At 45.1% G+C, this 24,872-nt stretch overlaps 1 protein-coding gene across 1 annotated transcript; it reads left to right on the top strand.

Moving 5' to 3' along the window:
• The first annotated feature begins 11,490 nt into the window (after positions 1 to 11,490).
• LOC115330687 lies at positions 11,491 to 24,329 on the top strand. Its single transcript, XM_029992555.3, has 2 exons — positions 11,491 to 11,602; positions 23,944 to 24,329. Exons 1-2 carry the CDS (start codon positions 11,491 to 11,493, stop codon positions 24,327 to 24,329), a joined length of 498 nt encoding a protein of 165 aa, XP_029848415.3.
• The last annotated feature ends 543 nt before the right edge of the window (positions 24,330 to 24,872 follow it).

The following is a 24,872-nucleotide window of genomic DNA, read 5'->3' as shown; positions in this document are numbered from 1 at the left end:
CCACGAATCCGAACGTGAGGTTTCGACCCTGCCGTTGTCGGTGATGACGGCTTGCGGCGCACCGAATGACACACTGGAAGCGGATCTGCATTCGCAAAGCGGCTGCGAACGCGGTTGTATTAAGATCCAGTGTAAAGATCACGCGCATTTGATGACATCAAATGCGCGTGCAATTGTACTGGAACTTTATACAACCGATTTCGCAACCGCTTTGCGAACGCGGATCCGCTTCCAGTGTGAATGCGCCATGAGAGTAACAGTTTAGGAGTCGAAGGTACGTGCTCGGTCGACTTGTCAGGCACGGGGCGCGCGACAAGCGCGTGGTGAGGTCGAACACGGTGATAAAGTACCTATTGTCGTCGCTGCTCCAGCTGCTCGCCTTGCGGAGGATCTTGCGCCACGGCTGCGGCCGACAACATGTTCTCTTACAAAAGAGAATGAAAAAGATGCCGGAGTACCTGATTCTTCTAACGGACGCACTCTTCACAGCAAAGGCATTGTAAATCTCAAACAACAAGATCTCAAACAAAAAAACGTGTTTTTTTTTATGGTGTTTGCATTTTGTTTTTTAAAGTTCAAACGACTCCTTTCTCTCTCCCCTTCACTCTCTAATCTACCCTCCCCCCCCCCCCCCTCTTCCGCGCCCAGCCGCCGCCGATCCGTTGACCCCCACGCCGTCAACAAGCCGCCGCCGGAGGTGTACAAACACCGGCGCGCCGCTGCCAGCACTTTCTGACCGGCGCACAGGCCTAAAGTTCGGAGTGCAAGATCACGACAGAACATTGATGGATGGTAACTGCTATACCCTCTGTGACGGTCGGCAACTTGCGCCACCTGGCCTAACGATTCGTCATCCCTTTGTTTTTGTTTTTTTAATTTGTATAAATTTTGTTCTAACACAACCAACCCCCCTTTAAAGTATTCCCATTGCTTATTTTTATCTGTATTTCCACCCCTTCCTAGGTCTTTTCACCAGTCTTCGAATCTCCTCTTAGTCACTGCATTTTTTCCCTATCCATTCGTCTACACATGTTTGCAAATCCCAGTGCAGCCTCCAACTCCGCAATCATACCCCCCCCCCCCCCTGCCCCCCAAGAGGGTGGGACGAAGCCCCACCCTCTTGTTTTGATGCCATCAATGCAGATACCATCACAAACGTTGGTATCTGCCCAGTGTCCGCCGGCAGATGTCGCGCGCACAGAGCAGAGCGCACTTCTCTCGCGCTCTAGACAGGTTTGATGCCGAGTGTTCATTTAAAAAGTACTTGAAGTAAAGCACAAAGCAAACTAGAGGTAATGTACCGTATTTCCCGCACTATAGTCCGCGTACTATACATGTTTAAAGCTCAAAGTTCACCCGATGCGGACTATCTACCAGTGTTGCGGAGTTGCCACTCCGGAGTTGGAATGATTCCGGAATCATTCCGCATTTTCGCGACCCCGGAATGGAATGGCAATGGAATGGCGGCAACATTCAGGGGAATGGAATGGGAATGGAATTAGATGCCTTTGACCCGGAATGGAATGGGAATGGAATGGGCCAGGCTCTTTGTATTTTTTTTTTAAATGTTTAGCTATACCGAACCAGTCAGGTAGTCGGTGGTTCAGAAATAAAATGAGCGGGAAACTGCGAACCCGCGTAAGGCCCTAACAGACTTAAGGCCCGTTCACACTCTTGCGACTGCTTGCGACCTCTTAAACCTTAAACCAGAGAACACACTGGCGCCATCTATTGGGAAGCAGTATAGACTCGGCGGTCCGGCATATTTTTTTTTATTTCTCGCGCAATATCCTTTCTTTTTTGGCTCGAAAAGCTTTTGTCAATGTTATAAACGAGCCTTTCTATGGGTGTTACGCACATTTGACCTCGGAAATCCCGCAAAACTTTCGCTTTTGTGAAATGCAGTTCTAGGGTCACCGCATAGATGGCGCCACAGTGTCAGTGTGTTCCCTCATTCTAGAAACATTTAAGAAGTTGTAAGAGATCTCGTCTCTCTCAGTCGTACTCGGTCGCAAGAGTGTGAACGGGCCTTTATACGCAAAAAAATGTAATAAAAAACAAAACAAAAAACAAGCGTCAACCAAAGAACAGAGGGGGGAGGGGAGGGGGCGTGCCTTTCACCAGTGAAGTTAAGCACATATCGGAATGCGTCTGCGCCTGTAATATTGCACGGCTCAAGGGTACGGCATCAGCCTTCGGCTGATGCCGTACCCTTGAGCACTGCCCTTGAGCCGTGCTGATGCAACGTGACCCGCTGCACTGGTCATCCGAAACCCAAGGAGGAGGCCAGATGTGGCCTCGCTGTGCGGACCCAGACTTCGTACACCTGCGACTCGTCTCGAGCGCGCTGTTTCTCGGAGAGCTCGCACCTGTGCCGGCCATCTCAGGCCGCAATCCACGAGGTCTCTGTTTGAATGATGCTAGGCGAAACTTGAAGACTGCCATTCGTGCGTCGGAGGCAAAGAGTCGGCAGGAAGGACCGTCACAACAGGAATGCCAACGTATCAATTTTTCAACCGTAAAAGAAGATAAGACATGTGCTTCAGTTTTCTCGAAAATTCCAAATGCAACTACCTGCATGGTCTTCAACGAGGTCACCCACAACGAAAGTATGTATTGTCCTTTCATACAGCAGCGTGGGTAAAGTTTCATGTTCTAGGCAACACCTTAAACATGAACAAAAAAAAAAACAACTTCCACATCAAGTTTAAAGCCTCGTCTCAGTTGGCGTCTCAAAGAAATTTGAAAAATGTATAGCATTATCAGATTTACATTTCTGCCCTCCCTAAAATGTATTCTTGCATGTATTTGTATTTCCAAATACTTTTTGCCTCTTTTTAAAATGTATTTCCAATACGTATCGCGATACATTTTTACAGATATATTTGAGACTTGAGAATCAGTATCTTAGCAACTATTTTCATCTATCCCAGTATTTGTATTTCCAAATACATTTCTGAATATTTCTGCCCAACCCTGCAACGTAATGCAGTTGTCAAGTGACACTTTTAACGTTTAGGAATTGGGGGAATGGAATGGAGCGACTCAGCCATTCCAGGAGGGGGAATGGGCCCAGTGTCCCCATTCCTAGGAGTTGAAAGGAATGGAATTATCGAAAACTCTAATTCCCCAGAATGGAATTGGAATGGAATGGGGGTGCCCATTCCGCAACACTGCTATCTACAGGTGCGGACTATACAATGATTTGTGTTCTTCTAGATCGTTCACTGTGGCAAGTCTTGAAGGATTTTACGAATAACCAACTATATTAATGTTGGCTTATGTATCATACAAGCTTTTTTTGTGAGCTAATACACTAGGCATTTGTCAAGTTATGCTGTGTATGATATTTGACATGGTGGGTGTAACAGCGTCAAAAAACAAGGACGATGAAAGGAACAGACACGACAGGACAGCAGCTGTACTCGCAACTGAAATATTTTATTTGAAAAGGAAAGGAAACACATAACGCCAACACCAGATAACACAGTGTTTGATCAAACAATACGCCACACACAAGGCACGTGTCGTCAAAATAGGTTCACTAGACTAAACTCTTGCCAGTCATGGTCTGGCGCAAAACGGACAGCTCCTTATCACATAAGGCCAACTGACGGCTCACTCAACCATCTTTCTCCGAGGCAAGAAGTATAAAAAGTCTCAATAATTTGGCGAGTGGCCCTCTCTCTGTGCCTCCCTTCAACCGTCACCTCGTCAAAGGCCGGCTGACACGTGCAGTCTCTGCAGAGCAAAGCGAGGAGTCCCCCAACTGTGGCCCTCAGCGAGTAAGCATGCTCCCGGAGCCTTCAAGGCACCTCCCTGTTTGGCCTATTTAGAATTTACCACATGACAGGGGTATTTTGTACACTACACTCGAGACACATGACAGGTAAATTCTACATAGGCCAGACAGGGATTAAAGGGATACTACAACGACATTTCGGCGCTCATTTTTTGGTCTATATGTGTTCAGAGGAGCAATATCACATCGGACACACCACTATCTTGTTAAAAGGGTCACGAAAAGGAATTTTAAACAGAGTTAAACGATTAGCAAAGAGCACCTGGTGCATGTCGCTAACGCCTCGTTTGTAATGCTCGTCTAGGAACCTTGACAGCTAGTGACGGAGATCATCTCGCCTCCGGCGACGACGAAAGAAGAAGGGAGGAGGAACTCCACTCTTCCCGAGAATCCCATTTGTGTGTCCCAGAAGTCGGTCTTGTACCTCTACAAGATTATAGAAGGTTAACCCGTCACTCAAAATTCGTTAAAAAAGCAGCCGCTTCGGTGGCTGGAACGACTAGGCCATCCTCTCGACGTCAGCCTCGCCGTAGCTTTGCTCGTCCTGAGACGACCTACGTTACGTTACGATTGCGTTGGATGTCACGTGCTCTTCGCTGTCTGTTCTCCGAGCGCTTGCCAGAGTGGGCCATTTATAACGAAAAATACAGCCACCAGGCTCAAAATACAAGCGTGCGATTGTCATTTATGGATATTGTGGATCATATTCAACCTATTTTTGAACACGACGGGTATATTTCAAATTTCGTTTAATGATAGTCTCCGGGAGCATGCTTACTCGCTGAGGGTTACGGTTGGGGGACTCCTCGCTTTGCTCTGCAGAGACTGCACGTGTCAGCCGGCCTTTGACGAGGTGACGGTTGAAGGGAGGCACAGAGAGAGTGTCACTCGCGAAATTATTGAGGCTTTTTATACTTTTTGCCTCGGAGAAAGATGGTTGAGTGAGCCGTCAGTTGCCTTATTTATTTATTTATTTATTTATTTATTTACCCTCAGGGCCAGAGGCGTTACAGAGGGGAGTGGGTATTAAAAGTAGAACATAACATACAGCGTACAACAGAAAATATTATACAGTAGTTATGGCTCTTTACAAAAAAATATTGGAAACGGCAGTTTTAAAACACTCGATATCGGGGATTTCGGCAATGGCTCCGGGAACGTGATTCCACATTGTTGAGGCACTAGGAATAAAAGACTCATAAAAATGTTTAGTACGACAAGAAGGAATGGCAACTTTATGACGGTGATCGATGCGTGCTGAAACGTAATGAGGTGTTGTTAGTAGTCTTTCTTTTAGAATCGGATTATTATGATATATCTTACGAAACAAGCACAGACGGAACATTTTTCTACGTTGTGAAAGAAGAGGTAATGATGGGCTAGACTTCATTGCGGTCACACTGGATGTACGATGATAATTTGAAAGAATGAAACGAGATGCGCGGTTCTGAATCGCTTCTAATTCGGAGATAAGTGATTCTTTACCAGGATCCCAAACCGAAGCTGCATATTCCAATTTAGTACGAACTAATGTTTTATATAAAAGTAATTTTAATGAGCTGGGAGCAAGACAAAAATTTCTTCGGAGATATCCAAGCATGCGGTTGGCGTTATTTACAATATATTCAACGTGACACGACCAGGACAGATTAGCAGATATATGCACACCCAGATATTTATACGATGATGCGGGTTCGAGAGAGAGATTATTTAGACGATAAGAAGCACAAGGAGTATCAAGACGGGAAACACGCATAGATTTACACTTATTAATGTTTAGTTTCATGTTCCACAAATCACACCACTCAGAAACACTGTTAATATCTGACTTAAGAAGTGAGATGTCAGAATCACTGTTAATTTCGTGATAAATGACGCAGTTATCGGCAAAGAGACTGACGGATGAACATATATTAGTGGGCAGGTCGTTAATATAAATGAGAAAAAGTAAGAGCCCCAGAACCGAGCCTTGAGGCACACCTGAGCCAACTGGAGATAAATCAGAATTGATATTATTAGCCGTCACAAATTGGGACCGGTTAGTGAGGAAGGAGCGCAACCATGCAAGAACGTTGGTGTCTAAGTTTAGTTTAGTCAGCTTGAGAAAGAGAAGTTCGTGAGATACTTTATCGAATGCCTTTGAAAAATCGAGGAATATGCTGTCAGCCAGAGATCCACGATCAAGAATGGAATGTAGATCATGTGTGAAACACAAAAGCTGAGTTTCACATGAAAATGACTTCCGAAACCCATGCTGGGATGAATTGAAAAAAGAATTGGACTCTAAGTAGTTTGCAAGATGGGAGTGAATGATATGTTCCATGATTTTACAGGGAATGCTGGTAAGTGACACGGGTCGAAAGTTATTCGGACAATGCTTTTCACCTGATTTGTGCAAAGGAATCACCTTCCCGATCTTCCAATCCTCTGGTATACTACCTGTATCAAGAGACTGCTGAAACAGTTTACTCAGGATTATAGAGCTACACGTCTTAGTATTAAGCAAAAATGTAGAGTTGATATTATCGATACCAGAGGATGACGACATCTTCAGTTTTTCTATTATTCTCTCAATACCAACTGTGTCAATAAGAACTGGGTCCATTGGAAAAAACTCGTAAGTGTGACAGGCAGGGTAAGTAGCATTTAGATTACTAGAAAACGCTGAAACAAACACCGCGTTGAGAATGCTAGCGCATTGACCGCTAGGAACTACTGTACCATCAGTACATCTAACATGCTTGTCAGTCTTGTTTACAACATTCCAGAATTGTTTAGGGTTATGTATGAGCATGGAAGGTAAAGTTTGACTAAAAAATGAGTATTTCGCTTCTTTTAGTGCTACTTTGTAATTAGTAGCTGCACATCGGTAAGTGTCCCAACGAGACTGGGAATTGGATGATTTCGCGGAACGAAACAAGCGTTTTTTCTTGTTTGACAACCTTTTCAGTGACTGGTTAAACCACGCTGATTTCCGGTTCCATCTGATGGTTCTCAATGGTATGAAGTTATTTGTGAGTGAAGCCACTTCATTTATAAATAAATTCCAGTTCATATTTATAGATCTCCCATCAAAGCCTTGTAGGAACTTATCCAGAAACAGACATAGCTCTCAATTAATAGCAACAAAATCCGCCTTCTTATAATCTCTAATACATTTATAGTGGTTATCTTGATTAGGAACAGGAATGTTCAATGTGAAGTGAAGCAAAGAATGATCGCTTAAACCTGTTAAGTAAGTTATGGGACTGACAAGGTCTGGGGAGGTGGTCAATACAAGATCCAAGACACTTGATGATGTGGGCGTAACTCGGGTTGGCTGGGTTACAACTTGCGAGAGATTGAAATCAGCACACATGTTCAAGAAATTGCTACACTCGGTAGAAAAGGAACAAAGATAAGGAGATTCGTTCGACCATAAAATATTTGGATAATTAAAGTCGCCTAGTAACATTATTGAAGCATTTGGGAAACGTACCATAATTTTATTAATTGAATCATGTAAATTGTCAACAAAAGTCGCACTGAACGATGGTGGACGATAGCAAACACCCAAGATAAGCGTTTTGAAACGCATGTGAAGTTCAACCCAAACAAGTTCCAGGCTGCTTACGACATCTACAGTAGACGAGATAATGTAATCGACGACGGCAATCAAAACACCACCGCCGCGTCTTTCTCATGCCGAAAAACGTTGAATCGCCTGGTAGACTCAAAAAGCTCATTGCTCCCAACCTTTGCGGAAAGCCACGTTTCAGTAAGTACCACTACATCAGCATCGCATGAATCAATGACAGAGCTCAGTTCATCACGTTTAGATGAGACGCTTCGAATGTTAGTGAAAAGAAGAGAAAGTTTATTTTTGTTATCAGACGCCAGTCCACTACCCCTCACGTGTTGTTATCGCGAAGTGCTTGCCGGTGATGCGTCACCTTCAGTGTTCGAACTTCGATTCAGGCTGCGCTGATTAAAGGTGCTAGCATGTTCAAACACACAGTCATCGACTGGGTTGTAACTGTAGGTCTTGTTATTCATGTAAAGTTTGTTGTATTTTAGTTTAAACACCGAGTTCTGCGTTTTCGCAAATTCAATCAGCTTTCTGCGTGCCTGACCTGTCGGGACAGAATAATCCTCGCTGACGGTAATGCCACTAGGCTTTAATTTTGCGCTTGAAAATAAAATTTGTTGTTTTAATTTGAAGGATAAAAATTTTACCATCACTGGTCTGCATTTGTTATTTGAAAAGACTCCGAGCCTATGTGCACGTTCGATAGATTCACTTGAAATAGGAAAATTCAGAGCGGTCGACACGACGTTCAGTAGCTTTTCCTCAGTCTGGGCCCAGGTTTCTGAATGAGCATCCGTCAAGCCGTAAAACAAAAGATTATCGCGTCGTGACCTGTCCTCGAGCTCAGCCTGGCTAGCCCGTAATCGTGAGTTCACATCAATGAGGCTATCAGTCCTCTGCCGTAACAATGACAAGTCTTGCGGTAGGAGGTCGCTGGACGAAGATTTAGATTCTACCCCAGTCAGCCTTTTATCGATATCTGTGATTCTGCTCTCAATTAATTCCTGGCTTTTCTTAATATCATTTACGGTGCTGATTAAACTTGACTGGTCTTTTTCTATTTTTACTGTGCGCGAGTTAACACCTTGTAACATGGCAAACATATCGTTAAACTGTTTTTGCATTGCGTCAGTCATTGGACTATTAGTTTCTGATGGAGCGGCATCTTGGGTCCGCTTAGGTCCTGGGTTTAATTCAACGTCCCCTGACATTAACAGTACTTGGCTAAGAACGTCAAAGCACTGACAGCACAAAGAGAACATCACTCCCGGGCATGGGAACAGGAAGAGGCATACGTCATCACACTTTTTTTCCGAATAAAGACGTATCATTACTAACCTGCGTAAGCAAACGCACGACGTGAATAACCCTCATCGTGACGCTGTTCCCATGCCCACTGGGAGTGCCAGGGTCCCGCCAGTCGTTCTTATCGAAGAGCGAAGATGATGATGCTGTCGATGACGTTGCCTTGCTTGACCGAGGAATAATCCAGCATGGTTGCCAGCAGGGCGCGCACAAAAAGCCGTCGTCGCTGTTGGCTGCTTGAAGCTGTAGTGCAGCAGAATCCCAGGAAGTGGAGGCAGTCGATCCCAAGCAGCACTGAAGGCATGCCGTGACCTGCGTAAGCAAGCGCACGACGTGAATGACCCTCATCGTGACGCTGTTCCCATGCCCACTGATAAGGAGCTGTCCGTTTTGCGCCAGATCATGACTGGCAAGAGTTTAGTCTAGTGAACCTATTTTGACGACACGTGCTTGTGTGTGGCGTATTGTTTGATCACACACTGTGTTATCTGGTGTTGACGTTATGTGTTTTTTTTTTCTTTTCAAATAAAACATTTCAGTTGCGAGTAAAGCTGTTGTCATGTCGTGTCTGTTCCTAACATCGTCCTCGTTTTTTTAATCTGTTAAACCCACCATGTCAAACTTTTATCAACTCGCCCAGTTCAACACCTTGTTACTGTGTATGATAGTTTTTGCTGATTTTTTTTTTTCGGACTCGGCACTAGGTGCGGTCTTTGCACGGGGTGCGTATTATGCGCCGGGTGCGGACTATCTAAGCGAATACTTTTATATTTTACCCCGATTTTGCCCCTGCGGACTATAACCCGGAAAATACGGTACTTAAAGTAAAGTAGTAAGTACAACGGATGCAATCTATTTGAAGTAAAGTACTATAAATACAATGTACTATCCTAACCATACTTAGCGGAACATGGGAGCACATGGCATCAGAAACTATCGGAGCACTGTAACGGCCAGGCACGCTAGAACTGCAGCATCGCCGGGTCGTCAGAGAGCTTCTATAGGGTGTTTTCACATGACGTCAATCCGCCATTTTGTTGTTAGTTTTTTTCAAAGTAATTTACTAATATGAAGGATTACATCGCAAAAAACCTGTTAAGATGATGTCAGCGTTTAAATACCTATAAGCTTCTATGTTCGACGCATTTGAGTGGTCTTGTATATACTTAGAATACTCACCTTCGGCACACGTCAGGCAGCTCCCAACTACAAAATGGTGGACGAAATTACGTCAGTGAAAACTCCCTATAGTACCCAATGCCACGCGCTCCAGTGTTCCCGCTCACTGTGATTAAGATAGTACTTGCAAACTACAAATACTTTTTAACACAATCTTTCATATAAAATAAATGTGAGGGCGCAAACGAGCTGGTGTACATTAATTTGCTAACTGTCGGAATGTACATTTCTGGAAAGAGGTGTTCCGGGGGGTATTTCCCTTCCCCTTTATTCTTCGCCTTTTTTTTTTTCTATTTAACCAGGCTTTGGAAAATAAAGTTTCAGCTTTGTTTGAGACTTTTGAGTGTCTGTACTTTTAGCTGCAGTCTCTGGGTTTTTGAATCGTACACAATCTCTCATGACCTTTCATTTTCTTATACAGTAAAACCTTGTTATAACAAAACGGGATATAACAAACTAATGGATATAACAAAGCAATCATAATTCCCCTTGCTTGCTAATAGTGGGAAGAAATGGACATTGGCTATAACAAACTAATGGTTATAACGAAATAATTACGACCGCTCCTTCAACTTTGTTATAACGAGGTTTTACTGTACTGTGCAATGCCCCAGCGGTAATTGGGGGTGCATCAGTTATTTTGGAAATGGCGGCGAAATAATGGATAAAGTAGCGCGGCCACAGAGTAGTTGTTTTACTTTCGCTGACGAGCTAATTAACAGTCAAATTATACTTTATAAGGCGCTTATTTGTATCGGTCTTATAGCCACCATTACATCACTCGAAGAAATGACTGGATGATGTCTCGTACCGATTGCATAAGGAAACTAAACACCTCTTTTTTTTTTCTTTTTTAGAGGTTGGTTAACACTTATATTTGGCCTCAGAAGTTGTGTACTCTAGTCGTGGGGAATCCATGGATGCGAGCGCGTGATCATTGAAAGAGCTTAATTTCACCGAGCGCAAGAAGGCACTGCCCAGATCAACGCGCTCGTCCCCGTACATTTCTCAGCGCTTTGCACGACATAGGGAGTACCGTTATTGCCTTCTGAGAACGACACAACAGACGATTTCTGTGGAAGCTCGCCTTGCCGGGCACCCGGCAGCTTGAAGATTGTCTACCTAATTGTCTAATAAGGTTGGGTAGTGGATGCCGAAAATAACAGAGTAATTTTGGCTTACCTTATACCCAGCTACTATGACAAAAAGGTTTCACAGAATTTTTGGGAATCTACTTTGAAGTCGGGAGTTGTACTTTGCTCAGAATCTACCGGGAAAAGAACTTATTACACAAATTATAATCCAGATGGAGCCACATTCCACCTCCGCAAACTTTGTTTGGGGGTGTCCAAAGCTTTTCTTCTCTTTTTTCAATGGTAAGTTTCAAAGCTATAGGAAGCAACTAGAGTTTGTAGCATGGCATCTGTAGGCTCTACGTCCTCGCAGTTTGTGGCAGCGGTGTCTTTTGTTCTGCTCATAATCACGGACGGAATTCAACAGTTCACCGGCGAATGTTCAATCTCGATAGCGCTCTAGTGTCACCTGCTGTTCCCTCTGAATGGAGTGCTAGCCCTTGCCTTTGTGGAATGCAGTATGTATATGTGATTATATGAGAGTTCTTTTTTGCAGGAAACATATGAAAGTGATGAATCCTACTAACGCCTGCTTCCCGGTTCTTGTGGTCATTCTTTTGAATTCACCTCTTCTAACAACTGCCTATTCTGTTCCTGACAAGGCCGCCGACGGGGGTAAGATAACTGAGGCTGGACGCTTTTTTTGTTCACCTCTTTGCCCGCTTAACTTCTTTTCTTTTTATAGTCTGTGTAACTGAAGGTGAGGCTACTTAATGGACCCTTTCTGGAGTCACCTTTACCAAAAAGTCTGGCTCTTTGCAAAGATGCTAACGGTCATGTCTCGTCCATATATAGGACACGTCTGTTCTCAAGAAAAGTCATGAAGAATGCGGGCAATCTGCAGTTGCAGATGAAGGTAAAAAAAAAATAGGAATAGATGCTGAATATTACCATAAAGTGTTAATTTTATGCAAAAGCAGTGCACATGACTAGTGAACATTCTTCACGTTTGTCATCAACAACATGGAGCGAGGGGCAAGTGACCCGTTTGGCCAGAGAGCCCAGAAAAAGCGAGCAATCTGATCTCTTTCTCAAGACTGACAATGAATGGCAGGCACTATATACCTATTCAAAAAACGCTCCTAGGCCGCCGCCATGTTGCTGATGCTGATGCGGCTGGTGCGACTCTCGCGCCCTCTACCAGCTAGAAATTTTCTGCCACTCTCTGGGACTGTGAAGACCCGCTCAGCGCGGTTCTCTACCTACGTTTTTGCGGTTTTGCATTCGACGTTTTCTCGCCCCTCTTGAAAGTTTCCACTTATTTTTTTTTATGCGTGCTGCATACCCTTTTTGTGTTATCTTCCACTGTGAGAAATAAGGCTGGTAAGTACCTTCCATTCAAGCTTTTCTGCTCGACATTCACGGGAAACAAAGAGTGGTGAAGGACGTCGAACGACCCTCGACGCGATTTTGCGAACATTGTTCTCCCCCCTCCCAGAGTTAATCCGCGTAGAATCCTCAGTCATCTCCAAAAATAGTTGTCCGGGTTGGGGTGAGATTGTGAGAAACGGGTCAGTCGCGTTTGTTTCTTTGCCTTGGTGCGGTTGTGAGAAAAGGAAGCTCTCCCCAAAGCGTGCCCCAAAACGAAGTCATCTCGGATTCCGTCCGATCGTCAAGATGTGACTGTCGTCGACTGTGACTGTGTTATTTGAGATCTTTCTCAGATAAATTCTTTTCGGATAACGCTGCATCGTGTAGTACGTACGATATATTGTTAGAATTTTAACACTTCCTCAATTGCATGTCCGTGTCCTGTCCACCGGTTATTAGGGAGTTTTCGTAGATCGTTTTCGCCGTCCCGCAAGGGCCCTCCGCAACCTGCTACGATAGCGGGAACTCCACAGTCAAGGCTATCGGCGCGCAGGCGCAGTAGCAACTTCTTCGTTGCGGAACGCTTAGCGGAGGGGGCAGACCGGTCTACGAAAATTCCCTATTTGTGAGCGTGAAAAATGCATGCCTTTCGGCCCTCTTCTGTTGCAATTTATTTTTGACAGCAAAGCGCTTTGTCGTTTCACATGCGGCGAATCCCGCGGCGCCGTCAAAGCTTATCTTAAGAAGAAAAACAAATAACTAGAACTATACACGTTTGCAAGTCCGGCTTCAGGGCGCTGCCATCTTGCCTGTCTGGGGTGCGCTTGGACCAGTCATAATCCGATTACGAAGCCTTGCTAAGGCGTCGTAATCGGATTATGGCCGCTCCCGAGAGCGCACCCCACTGAGGAAGATGGCGGCGCCCTGAGACCGGACTTGCAAACGTGTATACATTCCAGTCGCATTCGTTCTGTCGCGCGCGTACCCCACAAAAATAGTTTCGTTTTTTTTTTTTTTTTTTTTTTTTTTCTTTTTTTAATATAGTACAATGCTTTCTCAATGTCCTCGGGAAAATACATGTACCATGAAACACAAAATATAGCGGGAAAAGTCGAGAATTTAGCCCCCAGCAGCGTTTGAAACTGCGCCTACGCAGGCTGCGTCTATTGAAATCACAGTCCACTCGGTTAGGGTTAGGAGGGACGCCGGTGAGAGTCTAGCCTCAAACTCAGTGACTGGGCTCGAAAACGGTTTGTTGCCTCTGGGGTCGAGTGTCTTTTTTGGAAAGGTGTATAGTGGGTAGCAGGTTAAGAAATAAAAGGAAGCTCTTCTAGTGGCGTAGTAACGGGGGGGGGGGGGGGGGGGGGGGGGGGGTTGCAAGAGGATCGAAGAAGTGAACTGAAACAAAATTCTAGTGCCAATTGTATTGTTTAAATGTCAACCACATTCTGGCAACATCACAGAGACGCCAATATTTTATTCGAAAAGATGCCAAAACTTTAAACCGCGCTTACCAGATTGCACCTGGTGGATGTTCCCATAGATACTTGGAATGTCGTTTCGTCAACAGCAGCGCCGCTCCGCGGAAGCATGGCGCAACAAGTGCAGATTGCCCTGTCAAACTTGGTCGAAGCAAATTTCCCTTCTCTTTAGCGCCTACTCAAGTCCTGCGCATAGGCGTGCACAGGGGGGGGGGGGATTTAGTATTTTATTGGTGTTATTTTTACAAAATATTACTGAGTTTTTTTCTTTCTTTCTTTTTTTTTTCTTTGGGACCACTAGCTGGGCGAAACACTGAAGGCCGGGCTCCCGGGAATCGAGCAGCCCTGCGGCCATATGGTCACTTCTACAAAAACAGTGGAGCCCTACTTTTTGACCGACAGTAACAAAAGAGAAACAAGGAACTGCAAAGCAACAACGAGGTCGCATCTTTCAACTCGCGGCATTTATTTTGAATCCGTACGCTTCCTAGCTGTACAGGGATTAGTGTAAGAGGGAGAAATTCAAATTAAGGGGCCGGAGGATAAAATAAGGAACTGGAAGCCAAGAGGAAAGCACCATTATGCTAGAGGGTAGTAGTAGTCCATGCGCTAAGGTCGCCACAATAATCTGTTTTGCTCGGGGTGAATCTCTCAACGGTTGAGTGGGTGAGAGGGTAGCACAGCATGGGTCCTCCTAAGCAAGGGGCTGATGAACGAATAAAGCGGCTCAAAGACACTCTTCGGAGGACCCACGGTAGTTGCCAAGTATGACGTTTGCTTTCGGCTTGAAATTGGGCGATCCTCTTATTCTGGGGTGCAGAGGAAAATGGAACATGTCGCTTTTTCGCTTGGCAAAGGGCAGTGACTACTCTTGCAAGAGCAAAAGAATGTTAACTGGATAAAAAAAAAAGATATCGAAAGGGCCCGCGTTATTAGGGAATAGGACTATGGCAAGACATATTGCTACTTTGCTCTGGTGCAGTTTACCCTTCACCGATAGTTCGCGATATATTTGGAAGCGACGAAAGAACCCTGGGGATGTCCTCGAGTTTGTAGACACGAGCTACCCGTACGTAATGTCTTCACAAGTTACAAAATTCTTGCAGGATGCTTGAGGCAGTTGAGCTCCTGGGAAATCTCACCAATTTACAGACTATCACACATTTTAAGATTGCCCGCGTCACAGCGTGCACTGAGCCTTGGACAGCCAGACATTAGTTTTAAAGCAGTGACCACGTTCTTTAAAGTCGCCCTGAAAAGCTTAAAAGTTTTAAAGCAGATTATGTAGGGTGATTTCAGATAAGATCGACCAAAGGGTGGCTGGTCGACATTTTCAAATCAACTGATGTTTTTATATGACATTGTCTAGTGTCTGGTATAAACGAATCCACACTTAGTTTTGACCAGAAAAAAATTTGGAGACAAGAAAAATCGTAAGGCAGGGAGAGGTGGACAGTTGCAATAACGCGCACTGATGGAGGGGGCAAGTTTGAAAGGGAATAATTAAAACAATAAAATTAGGAGAATTTTAAAACTTTTTACAAACAAACTATGGGTACAACTTGCTTGTAATATAAAGTAATAATATTTATTAAAAATTTATTTAGTTTTCTAAAAATTGCCAAACATGCCTGCTCGAACGACAAATGGCAAACTTTGGAAATCTGTATCTCATGAAATAATTTAATCATTATTACTGAACTTGCAGACATTATTTCAATAATATATGGCAATTATTGAAAAAAATAAATAAGGTATCTGAGTGACACAATAGTTACAATATATTTAGGCAAACATGGGAAAAAAATCAAACAAAGAAAAATTCCAATGCGAATAAAAAAAAAACACCACCTTCGATTTTTTTAAAATTTGGGTACCCTGTTATACTCTATTTCGGCATTCATTTCTATTAAAAACATGTTGCATCATTGCACTGTGAAAGAAGAAACAACTCCCCAAAGTAGGGTCCTTTTTCAAAGCCTACACTTAGCAGTGTCCTATACAAGAAGTGACTCTGAGTTCCAGTTTCATGAAACTTGCACAAATCTTTTATATACATTTATTCAGATGAGGTCATTGATAAAAAGAGCGATCGGTCACACAGTAAAAGGGAGGAGAAACTATATACAGCATTTTACATAAGCGTACAAAGTGGTATCATATTAGAGACTAATGATTTGAGAAAAGATGATGCAGTGTGAAGTTGTACCTTCCGGTATATTTTACATCTAGAGTAAAATAAATAACTTTACTTCCACACACAAAAACAAAGATATAATAGTAAGATATTTAGGTTGGCTGTGTATTTACGATTACAAACAATTTCAGGTGACGGATGCCATAGTGCCTAACTGGAGCAGCTTCGATGCTCTCGGTGTATGAATGAATCGTGGCAAGCCGATATATTTTATCCTGCTCTAGGATAACATTTTGGGATTTTTTTTATAGTGATCAGATAAAAATTATTAGTAACCACCAACAAAAACAGTAGGTTAAATACCCCGTGAAGACAAATGTGATAAATAAGATGTCCCTGCATTCAAAATGAGCAGTCCTTGGGAAATCAAATTCGGCACTTTACGCTAAGGTTTTCCTCGCTGTACCCATTTAATAAAGTTGCTTCCAAGCAGATCCGACTGTCCGTGCTACATATACGTCACAGGTCCCTTCTGTTGATGACTTGCTGAGCCGCCACGCGTGCCAAGACTGAATGCCAGGGAAGGCGCGCACCGTCAGCCACTCTTCTTTTTTTTGTTCACGATACCGAACAACCTCATTTTCGTCCAGATATACAAGATGCACGCCTTTCAGTTTCTTTGATAGAACGCTCACCATTATCCTGGCCGTCTGAATTGCGCTTACTGAACGTTCTCTCAGGTTGTTCAGCGTGGCCTGGTGCTTCACGAGTCCGCCAACTCCGTCACATGCATTTTCCCATGTCCAGATGCAGAAAATAACCACTGGGGTTGTGGGCAATCGTCCTTTGCAAATTGGTGAAGCTGGTAGCGATTCTTGAAATGACTGGCGGCGCCGTCACTTACGTACGTCACGTACGAGTATACCGCAACGTTGTCTTCAATCCACTCCTTCACTTTTTCTAGAGCCAAGCAAGTGTGAGCGGCGTCGTGACACAGGTCCTCACTGATGATGGCAAAGCTGTTTGTAGATTTTCTTGTCGTCACTACACATGTAAATATCGAAACTTGTTTTTTTTTCCAGTGATATGCTTGCACTTCGTCAGGAAGCACGATGGTCCAGTTTTCAGCAAAGTCAAAATGAAAGACAATGCTCCCGCGTTGCATGCACTGTTTTTCATCGTAGATCGCTTTACCTTGCGTTTGCCGGATATGGTTGTGAAGTACCCAACTTCCAACCGTCACTCGGATGACTTTTAGGAAAGTCTCAGGTTCCAAAGTTTTTTTCACAAGGTCGCCGGACCCCCATGTTGCAAGCACAATCTCTTCATCCTCCGGGATATTAAGTTCCTGGAGTGTAAGAAACTGGCCTTTTGGGCAGTGATCACAGTCTCCTTGAAGGCACAGTTCTGTTGCTGGGTCGCACAGAATTGCCGAGTTCATTTCACCAGTGTTGAATGTTGAGCCTGTAACGTTCTCTAGAGCGGCAATACAAAGATAATAATTGGCGCAGCGCACACAAACGCACACTTCCTGGTGTGGAATACATTGGACCCATCTAGGGCGCAACGAATAAAATTTCGTTAGCCCAACGCCGGAATCGGGATGCTTGTCTTTGTATATACGGAAGGCCTCTCGTATTGAGCGTGTCATGAAGCGCTTTGGCACGAACGTTTTCTTTCCGTTGAGCATGACAGAGATGACGTCCTTCTGGTTGGGACTTTGGCGCGAACATTGTAGCTCGTCTTTCGTGAAGTACTCTAGGGCAGCAGACAGGTTCTCAGGGCTCACCTGGCACCTCGTGTAAGGATCCGGCTCATACCACACGCCATGCTTTTCCTTGAGTTTTCGGGATTTACTGATGAGGTACATTGAGGCCTGTGGAATCATCTTTGGAACCTCATTCTTCGTCAGTGTTGACGGCAGGAGTGTAAGCAGTTGACAACGTTCCCGGAGAGAGGTGGCGGTTCCAAAGGCCTGCCGAAAGTTGTCCACCCACTCAGTGCATGTGGAGCATGTTGGTTCGGACGACCCCGATGGTGCGTCCCTGTCGTACGCAATACGTAGCCTTGAGCGTATATTCTTGACAGCAACCTGCTCCAGTTCTGTCTGCTTTCTCTTGACATAGGCAGGCCTGTCCCGACTTCTTACGACGCTTGGTTGTCTCAGCGGCGACACATCTGTAGGTAGTATGCTGCGATTTAGATCTTCAATTGCTTCTTCAGCTGGCACAAATATGTCAGGGCACTGCTCTGAGCTTCGTATCGAGATCTCCTTAGTGATGTGCATGAAGCAATGGTAGCACAGGTAGTCCGTCGCACTCACTTTGGTGGAACAGTCAGGCGGAAGAATTTGCTTCAACGAGTTTAGGTCCAACTCGCCAACACTTCGAAAATTCCGCTGCTTTGGTATAGTCTTTTTGTGTTTGCAAAAGTAATCTGCACAAAACACTCGTTCGGAGCTCCAGGACGTCTTCATAATGTATACATAAATAATAGAAATTAAACCCCAACTGATGGCATATAATTGCCAAGTGAAAGAACTACTGGGTGCACAAGTGACAAGTCCGAGGCTGAGGAGCTCACTCACTGCAAACGTACATTTGAAAAGAGAGGTCACAACTGAGGCTGTCGGCAAAGCTTGATCCACGTCAAAGGAAGAAAGGGGGAAAGTCTCCAGACAAAAAATTGTGGTCAGCGGCCTTCGAAAAAGACTTTCCGGAATCGCACTGTCGTCCCTCCACGCGCTGATATCAAAGCACCCGAGCTTCTACCACGTGGTTCATGACACAGCCTGAGCCATGTCGGCGACCGGTTCGCGAGGGGTTGGCGGTGGGGTTACGTTGATGGTCACTCGGATTAGCCCTTGCTGTACTGAGCTACCGCCTGCAGTGCCTTATCGCCGGCTGGTGTCAACAACGAGAACACACACACCCTGTCTACACCAAAACTACAAGCGTTCACCGCACACGCGTCGCCGCCGCTTTTAAGCTTTTGTGAAATTGCTTTCTTTTGCCGCGGAGAACCGCCTTATCTTAACTACGCGCCTGAAATCCTTCCAGGCGGGCGTACACAATATCAAGCGTTTCGAGAAATGCCCGTGGAGTAGAACTATGGGAAAATTCGGAGCCCGCGATGTCGATATCGTCGCCGTTGTGTTAGTACGCCGTCGCGTACTGCAGTCCCCCGTTGGGGGAGGGGGGGGGGGGCGGTCTTACTACGATAACATGGCGACAGCGTTTACACTATGTATTTACGCGAGGCTCGAGTATTTGGGGATAATGCTGCCGGTTGGTGTGCCCCTTTGTGCCTGATATTATCGCCCGTGACGCCAGCGAGTGAGATGGCGACAGGCATGACTGCTCAGTAAACAGGCGTCGGTGGCCATGTTTTGCTGGTTGAAGCGAACCCCCTTGTCCTTGACAGCGAGCGGGGAAATGCGAAAAAAAGATTGTATCGGCCGTTTTGCCAGAACTAGCGACGAGTGTCGTCTGCGGTTTCCGGCAACTATTTTGCCATAATCATGAGCTTAGCGAGGAAATGATTTTTGCTAGCCACAGAACACTACCACGCAGAAAGGGAATGCTTGAACATGTTTTTGTTCTGGATATATATCAGGGATATATATGGGAGAGAGAGAGAGAGAGAGAGAGATGAAGCGAGATGAAGGTAGAGCGGAAGAGGGAATAGCATATAGTGTCGCAGGAGAATAAAGTAAACAAAGTTCTTAGTGGCCGATGGCTGCATGATCTTTTCTCGGATCACTAGTCCGTAGTATGATACCTCTTTGTACACAGTAGTTTCTCCTTAATTTAAGTGTGTGAACGATTTCTTTAGTTATCATTGGCCTCATCTGAATAAAAATATATAAAAGATGTGTGTTGGTTTCATGAAACTGGAACTCAGAGTCAGTTCCAATTGTATAAAACACTGCTAAGTTTAGGCTTTGAAAAAGGACCCTACTTTGGGGAGTTGTATCTTCTCTCTCAATAAAATGATGCAACATGTTTTTAATGGAAATGAATGCCGAAATAGAGTATAACAGGTTACCTAAATTTAAAAAAAATCGAGGGTGGTGTTTTTTTTTTTTTATTCGCATCGGAATTTTTCTTTGTTTGATCTTTTTTCCATGTTTGACTAAATATATCCTAACTATTGTATCACACAGATACCTTAGTTATTTTTTAAATATTAGCTATATATTAGTAGAATAATATCTGCAAATTATATCATAATGATTAAATTATTTCATGAGATAAAGACCTCCAAAGTTTGCCATTTGTCGTTCGAGCAGGCATGTTTGTCAATTTTTAGAAAAATAAATAAATTTTAAATAAATATGATTACTTTATATTACAAGCAAGCTATACCCATAGTTTGCGCCTAAAACGTATTAGAGTTCTCCTAATGTTATCGCTTTAGTTATTCACTCTCAAACGGGCCCCCTCCATCAGTGCGCGTTAATGCAACTGTCCACCACCTCATGCCTTACATTTTTTCCTGTCCCCAAGTATTTTTTCTAGTCAAAACTAAGTTTGGATTCGTTCATACCAGACACTAGACAATAACATATAAAAACATCAGTTGATTTGAAAATGTCGACTAGCCATCCTTTGGTCGATCTTATCTGAAATCACCCTATATATATATATATATATATATTTAAGATCGGTCAGCGTGTTTCTTTTTAGTTTCTGTCAACTTCTCTCTCCTTCATCCTCCTTGTCACTATAAAATACGAAATATGGGCCCCGTGAGGTGATAGACTGTTTCAGCTTGTAACCACTGCCTGGTGCCCTGATTCAATTTTCCCACATCCGTCTTCTGTGATCACATTACTGTGCATATGACTTGGAAGGCTGTAGGAGTTGATGGATATCAGAAACTTCAATTTATTTTCTTCATCTTAAATAAAACTAGCACATGCAAGAAAAAATAGTTTTATGTTATTCACTCTATGAGTGACAGGGAATGAATGGACCAAAGTCTGCAAATTGTTGCAGTACCCCGCAGAATTGTGCAGACAGATCGATCTCCGAAAATTTTTTCTATATTAAGGGTTCATATTAGCAATACGCCACTGTGTATCAGTTTCCTTTTTGGGGCGTTTGACTGGTAGCCATGCATCAGAGCATATGTCAGCTACGCTTAAATCGTGCTTAAATGAGAGCAAACCACTGGGGGTAAGAAGGATTGAAATAATTCGGTATGCTCTGGGGCAGTGGCGTCACTAGGGTCAGTGGCAACCGGGGCGGTGGCCCACGGCGACCCGACCCCCCCCCCCCCCCCCCTCTCTTGGCCCGCCGCGACACCCCCAAAGCGCTGCATCCGGGGCGGTCCGCCCCCCGCACCCCCCTTGTGAGGCCACTGCTCTGGGGAACCTCCAGCTGCCCAGAAATCTACTTTGAAAAATTGTGATGTAGCTTATGTGTAAACTCGCAAGCAATGTACGAAGTGTCCTAAAATGAAATTTACAGGGTTTTTATCACCACAAAATTAAACTATGCATCGCCGAACGCTCATTCTTTGCCCAAACAGCGCTAGCGGCCCGAACCAGTTGCCAAAATTTCAACACTGACCATTATTTTACTCAAATGTTATACCCGATTTTTTCAAATTTGCAATGGGAAAATGGCGGCCGACAGGGTTCTCCAACTCTTTTACGTCACGCCGCGGTGGTGGCGCGTCGGGCGCACTTCCGGTCTGGGGCGGTGGGCAGATGTCGCCGTGCGAGACATGCATTCTTGTGTTCTTTTCGGAGAAACCAGACAAAAAACCTGCGTTCTCGTCTAAATGCTGCGACGGGGGCTGTACCTAAAGAGTCTGGAAAGGTTTGAAGATCAGTTTTCATGTGTTTCTGCCCCCTCCGTTAGTGCGAGTACGTGGATAGTAGCCGTGACAAGGGTAAACCAGACTCTGTCAAACTACGATTGCTTGTGCGGGCAACACTTTGTGGTCGCCAGATGTATTCGTTTTGTTCCAACATGAACGAGAGAAAACCGCCAAGATGTCTGGGCCACCCGTGACCCGCGGGTTCAGTGCGTCTTCAAATTCACATGGCCGCCTTATCGTTCGAACTTTCGTCTGGTCTTTCGAACTTGTCTGCTTTTTATCGTCTCCTCGTTTAAACAAAAGTGGCCCGTAGACCAAACTTTGACCCGGTGATAGCAATAAGAAGTAATTGCAGGCCTCAAAAGACTTAAGTAGGCTCGGTGTAAACTGTAGATACAAGATGTTGATCATTGGTACCAGTGGCCATCACCGACTTGTTACGCTTGGTCTGTTCCCGCTTCCGAATTTCAGCATCGACGTCGATCATCGCCGCTGCCTTCTACACTTTTGCAGCACGAGCGACGTCGCGACCGAAAATATCTTGAACCGCTCATTCACACTGGAAGCGGATCCGCGTTCGCAAAGCGGTTGCGAACGCGGTTGTATAAAGATCCAGTATACAATTGCACGTGCACTTGATGTCATCGAGTGCGCGTGCAATTGCACTGGATCTTTATACAACCGCGTTCGCAACCGCTTTGCGAACGCGGATCCGCTTCCAGTGTGAATGAGCGGGAAAAGTCTCATCAAGGTTTTGGCGTCCATTTTGCGGCGTTCACGCGAATGAATCGCCGCACGTCAAATTATTTACGCTAAGTTTAGCCGTGTAACGAGCCTTGATAATTTCGCTCAGGTGAATAAAGTGGTAAGACATTGCTATGAGGACGAAGAATCGACAATTCCAACGCGAAAAAGAGTATGCAGACTCACACAGACGCCGACAACGTGGTTTGTTGACGCGGGACGCGGTGCTTCTTGCCCGCACTCCATTGCGCAAGCGTTCGAACTGTCGTCTGCTCTTTCAAACTTGTCTGCTTTTTGTCGTCAGCTCGTTCAAACGACAACGTCCCGTAAACCAAACGTTGACCCGGTAATTGCGATAAGAACTAAGTGCAGGCCTCAAAACACTTTTGCAGGTTGGTTGGGGTAAGTAGGCTAAGTGTAAACACTAGATAGAAGATGTTGATCATTGTTACCAAAGGCCATCACCGATTTGTAATGCCCGATTCTACTTGCGGTTTTCAGTATCGACGTCTACCATCTCAACTACGGTTTACCCTTTTGCAGCCCGAGCGACGTCGCGACTGAAAATAGCGAGGAGAATCTCATCGTGCGAGTCAGGCTTTAGCGCCCATTCTGCGGCGTCCACGAGAAATGAATCGCCGCAAGTCACATTATTCACGCAAAAGTTAGCCTGTTTGATTTTTCTGAAGCCGCTCAAGTAGTCAGACATTGTTAGGAGGACGTATATTTAACAATTTCAACGCGAAAAAGAGCACGGGGACTCCCACCGACGCCGAAAACAACGCAATTTAATGGTTTGTTTATAGGCGCCGGCGGGCTTCTTGCCCACCGTCCACTGCGCATGCGCGGCGCCGGTGGCGTCCGCTAGGGGCGCTCCGGTTTGTTTGTAAACATGAGCAAAAGTGGGCCCCATTTTCCCATTGAAATTTTCAGAAAATCACTTATAAGTTATGACTTGTCAATAAGGTAACAGTTTGTGCTGAAACTTTGGTATCTGGTTCGAACCACAAGTGCTACGTTTAGGTGAAGAATGAGCGTCCGGCGATGCGTAATTCATTTTTGCAATAAAAAAAAAAAAAATATATATATATATATATATATATATATATATAGAGAGAGAGAGAGAGAGAGAGAGAGAGAGAGAGTTTTTTTTTTTTTTTTGGGGGGGGGGGGGTTGTTTGTAAAATAGTGGATTGCTGGTCTTGTTGGCGATTGATTGGCATAACGAAAAACGCACAAAATGGACGGGACAAAGCCTGAGCAACACACGGGGATGGCGGACCAAACCTTGGAGGCTCTATGAACACATTCGTGCTGTACTTAGCCGTACCTTCGTTCAGTTTTTCTTCGGTGCAGCCAACCACTATTTTCCATTCATTAGGTTACATCCTTTGCGCTGTCCACACCGAAGCCTGCAGTTTTGTACACTATACACCTTTTTATTTCCTGTCCAGGCTCCTCGACAGTCTATTCTTCACTCGGTGGAGTATTTGGACTCCTGGTGCTTGCCTGTTGCTGCGTGTGCATCTGCCGGGTGTGCTGTGGGCGCCGCAAACGAGACAGGCACATCACGGTGGTGAATGCGGCGCCAACCTCGCAGCCGTGCATGCGAGTGACGGTTGCCCCCACCATAATGAACTCCGCCGCACCGGCCACGGCGGGCCCTGCGGCGCCAGCCGCTCCCCTGCAGTACGCCCCCGTGCCAATGTTCGACCCAGGTTTGACCAGTCACGCGTACTGCCCCACTGCCCCGCCGCAGCCCATGCAGCAGTCCATGATGCAGCAGCCAGTGCAACAGCCACACGCCCCGTGGGTTCCCCCTCCCAAGTACGCGCAGTGATCCGGCTTTATACCAGCATATTTCACCAGACAAAATTGATGAAGTACATATTCCATTTCACCCAAGTCCGAGCGCAGCTGGTGCTACGACGTAGCCAGTCGGGCAGCACCAAAAGCCCATCACCACGACGCACGTCGCCTTTGCTATCGCTGACAAACCAATCGTGCACAGTAAATGCACCACAATCCTGCGGGATTTTTTTTTTTTTTTTTTTACGTAGTTGGTTTAGTTGGTGATCCCACACTCACAAGGACAATGAGCACCGTCACGGTGCATTTTTGGCTCTGCTTGACTGGCTCTGGTCAAGTCAGTAGCGTCGGTTGCGGCCGTTCTTAAAAGAACACTGCCAGAGTATTAATGCACGCCGAGGTTTTTAGTTGTACGTGAGATATGAGAGCCCAACTACCCAGAACAGAATTTGCGGCTCGGAATTCGGTTTCTTTCCGCCCGAAACCCGCCGATCGAGAACTGGTCGGTTTGAGTCGCGCTCACTCTCTTCTTCGTGGTCACGGGCCGTTTTCTAAGGTTTAGACACAACCACCA

This window comes from Ixodes scapularis, unplaced genomic scaffold, assembly GCF_016920785.2.
Source record: "Ixodes scapularis isolate PalLabHiFi unplaced genomic scaffold, ASM1692078v2 ptg003125l_1__unscaffolded, whole genome shotgun sequence".
NCBI lineage: Eukaryota > Metazoa > Arthropoda > Arachnida > Ixodida > Ixodidae > Ixodes > Ixodes scapularis.
The sequence above is the reverse complement of the archived record's forward strand: the minus strand, read 5'-3'. Positions and strand labels throughout refer to the sequence as shown.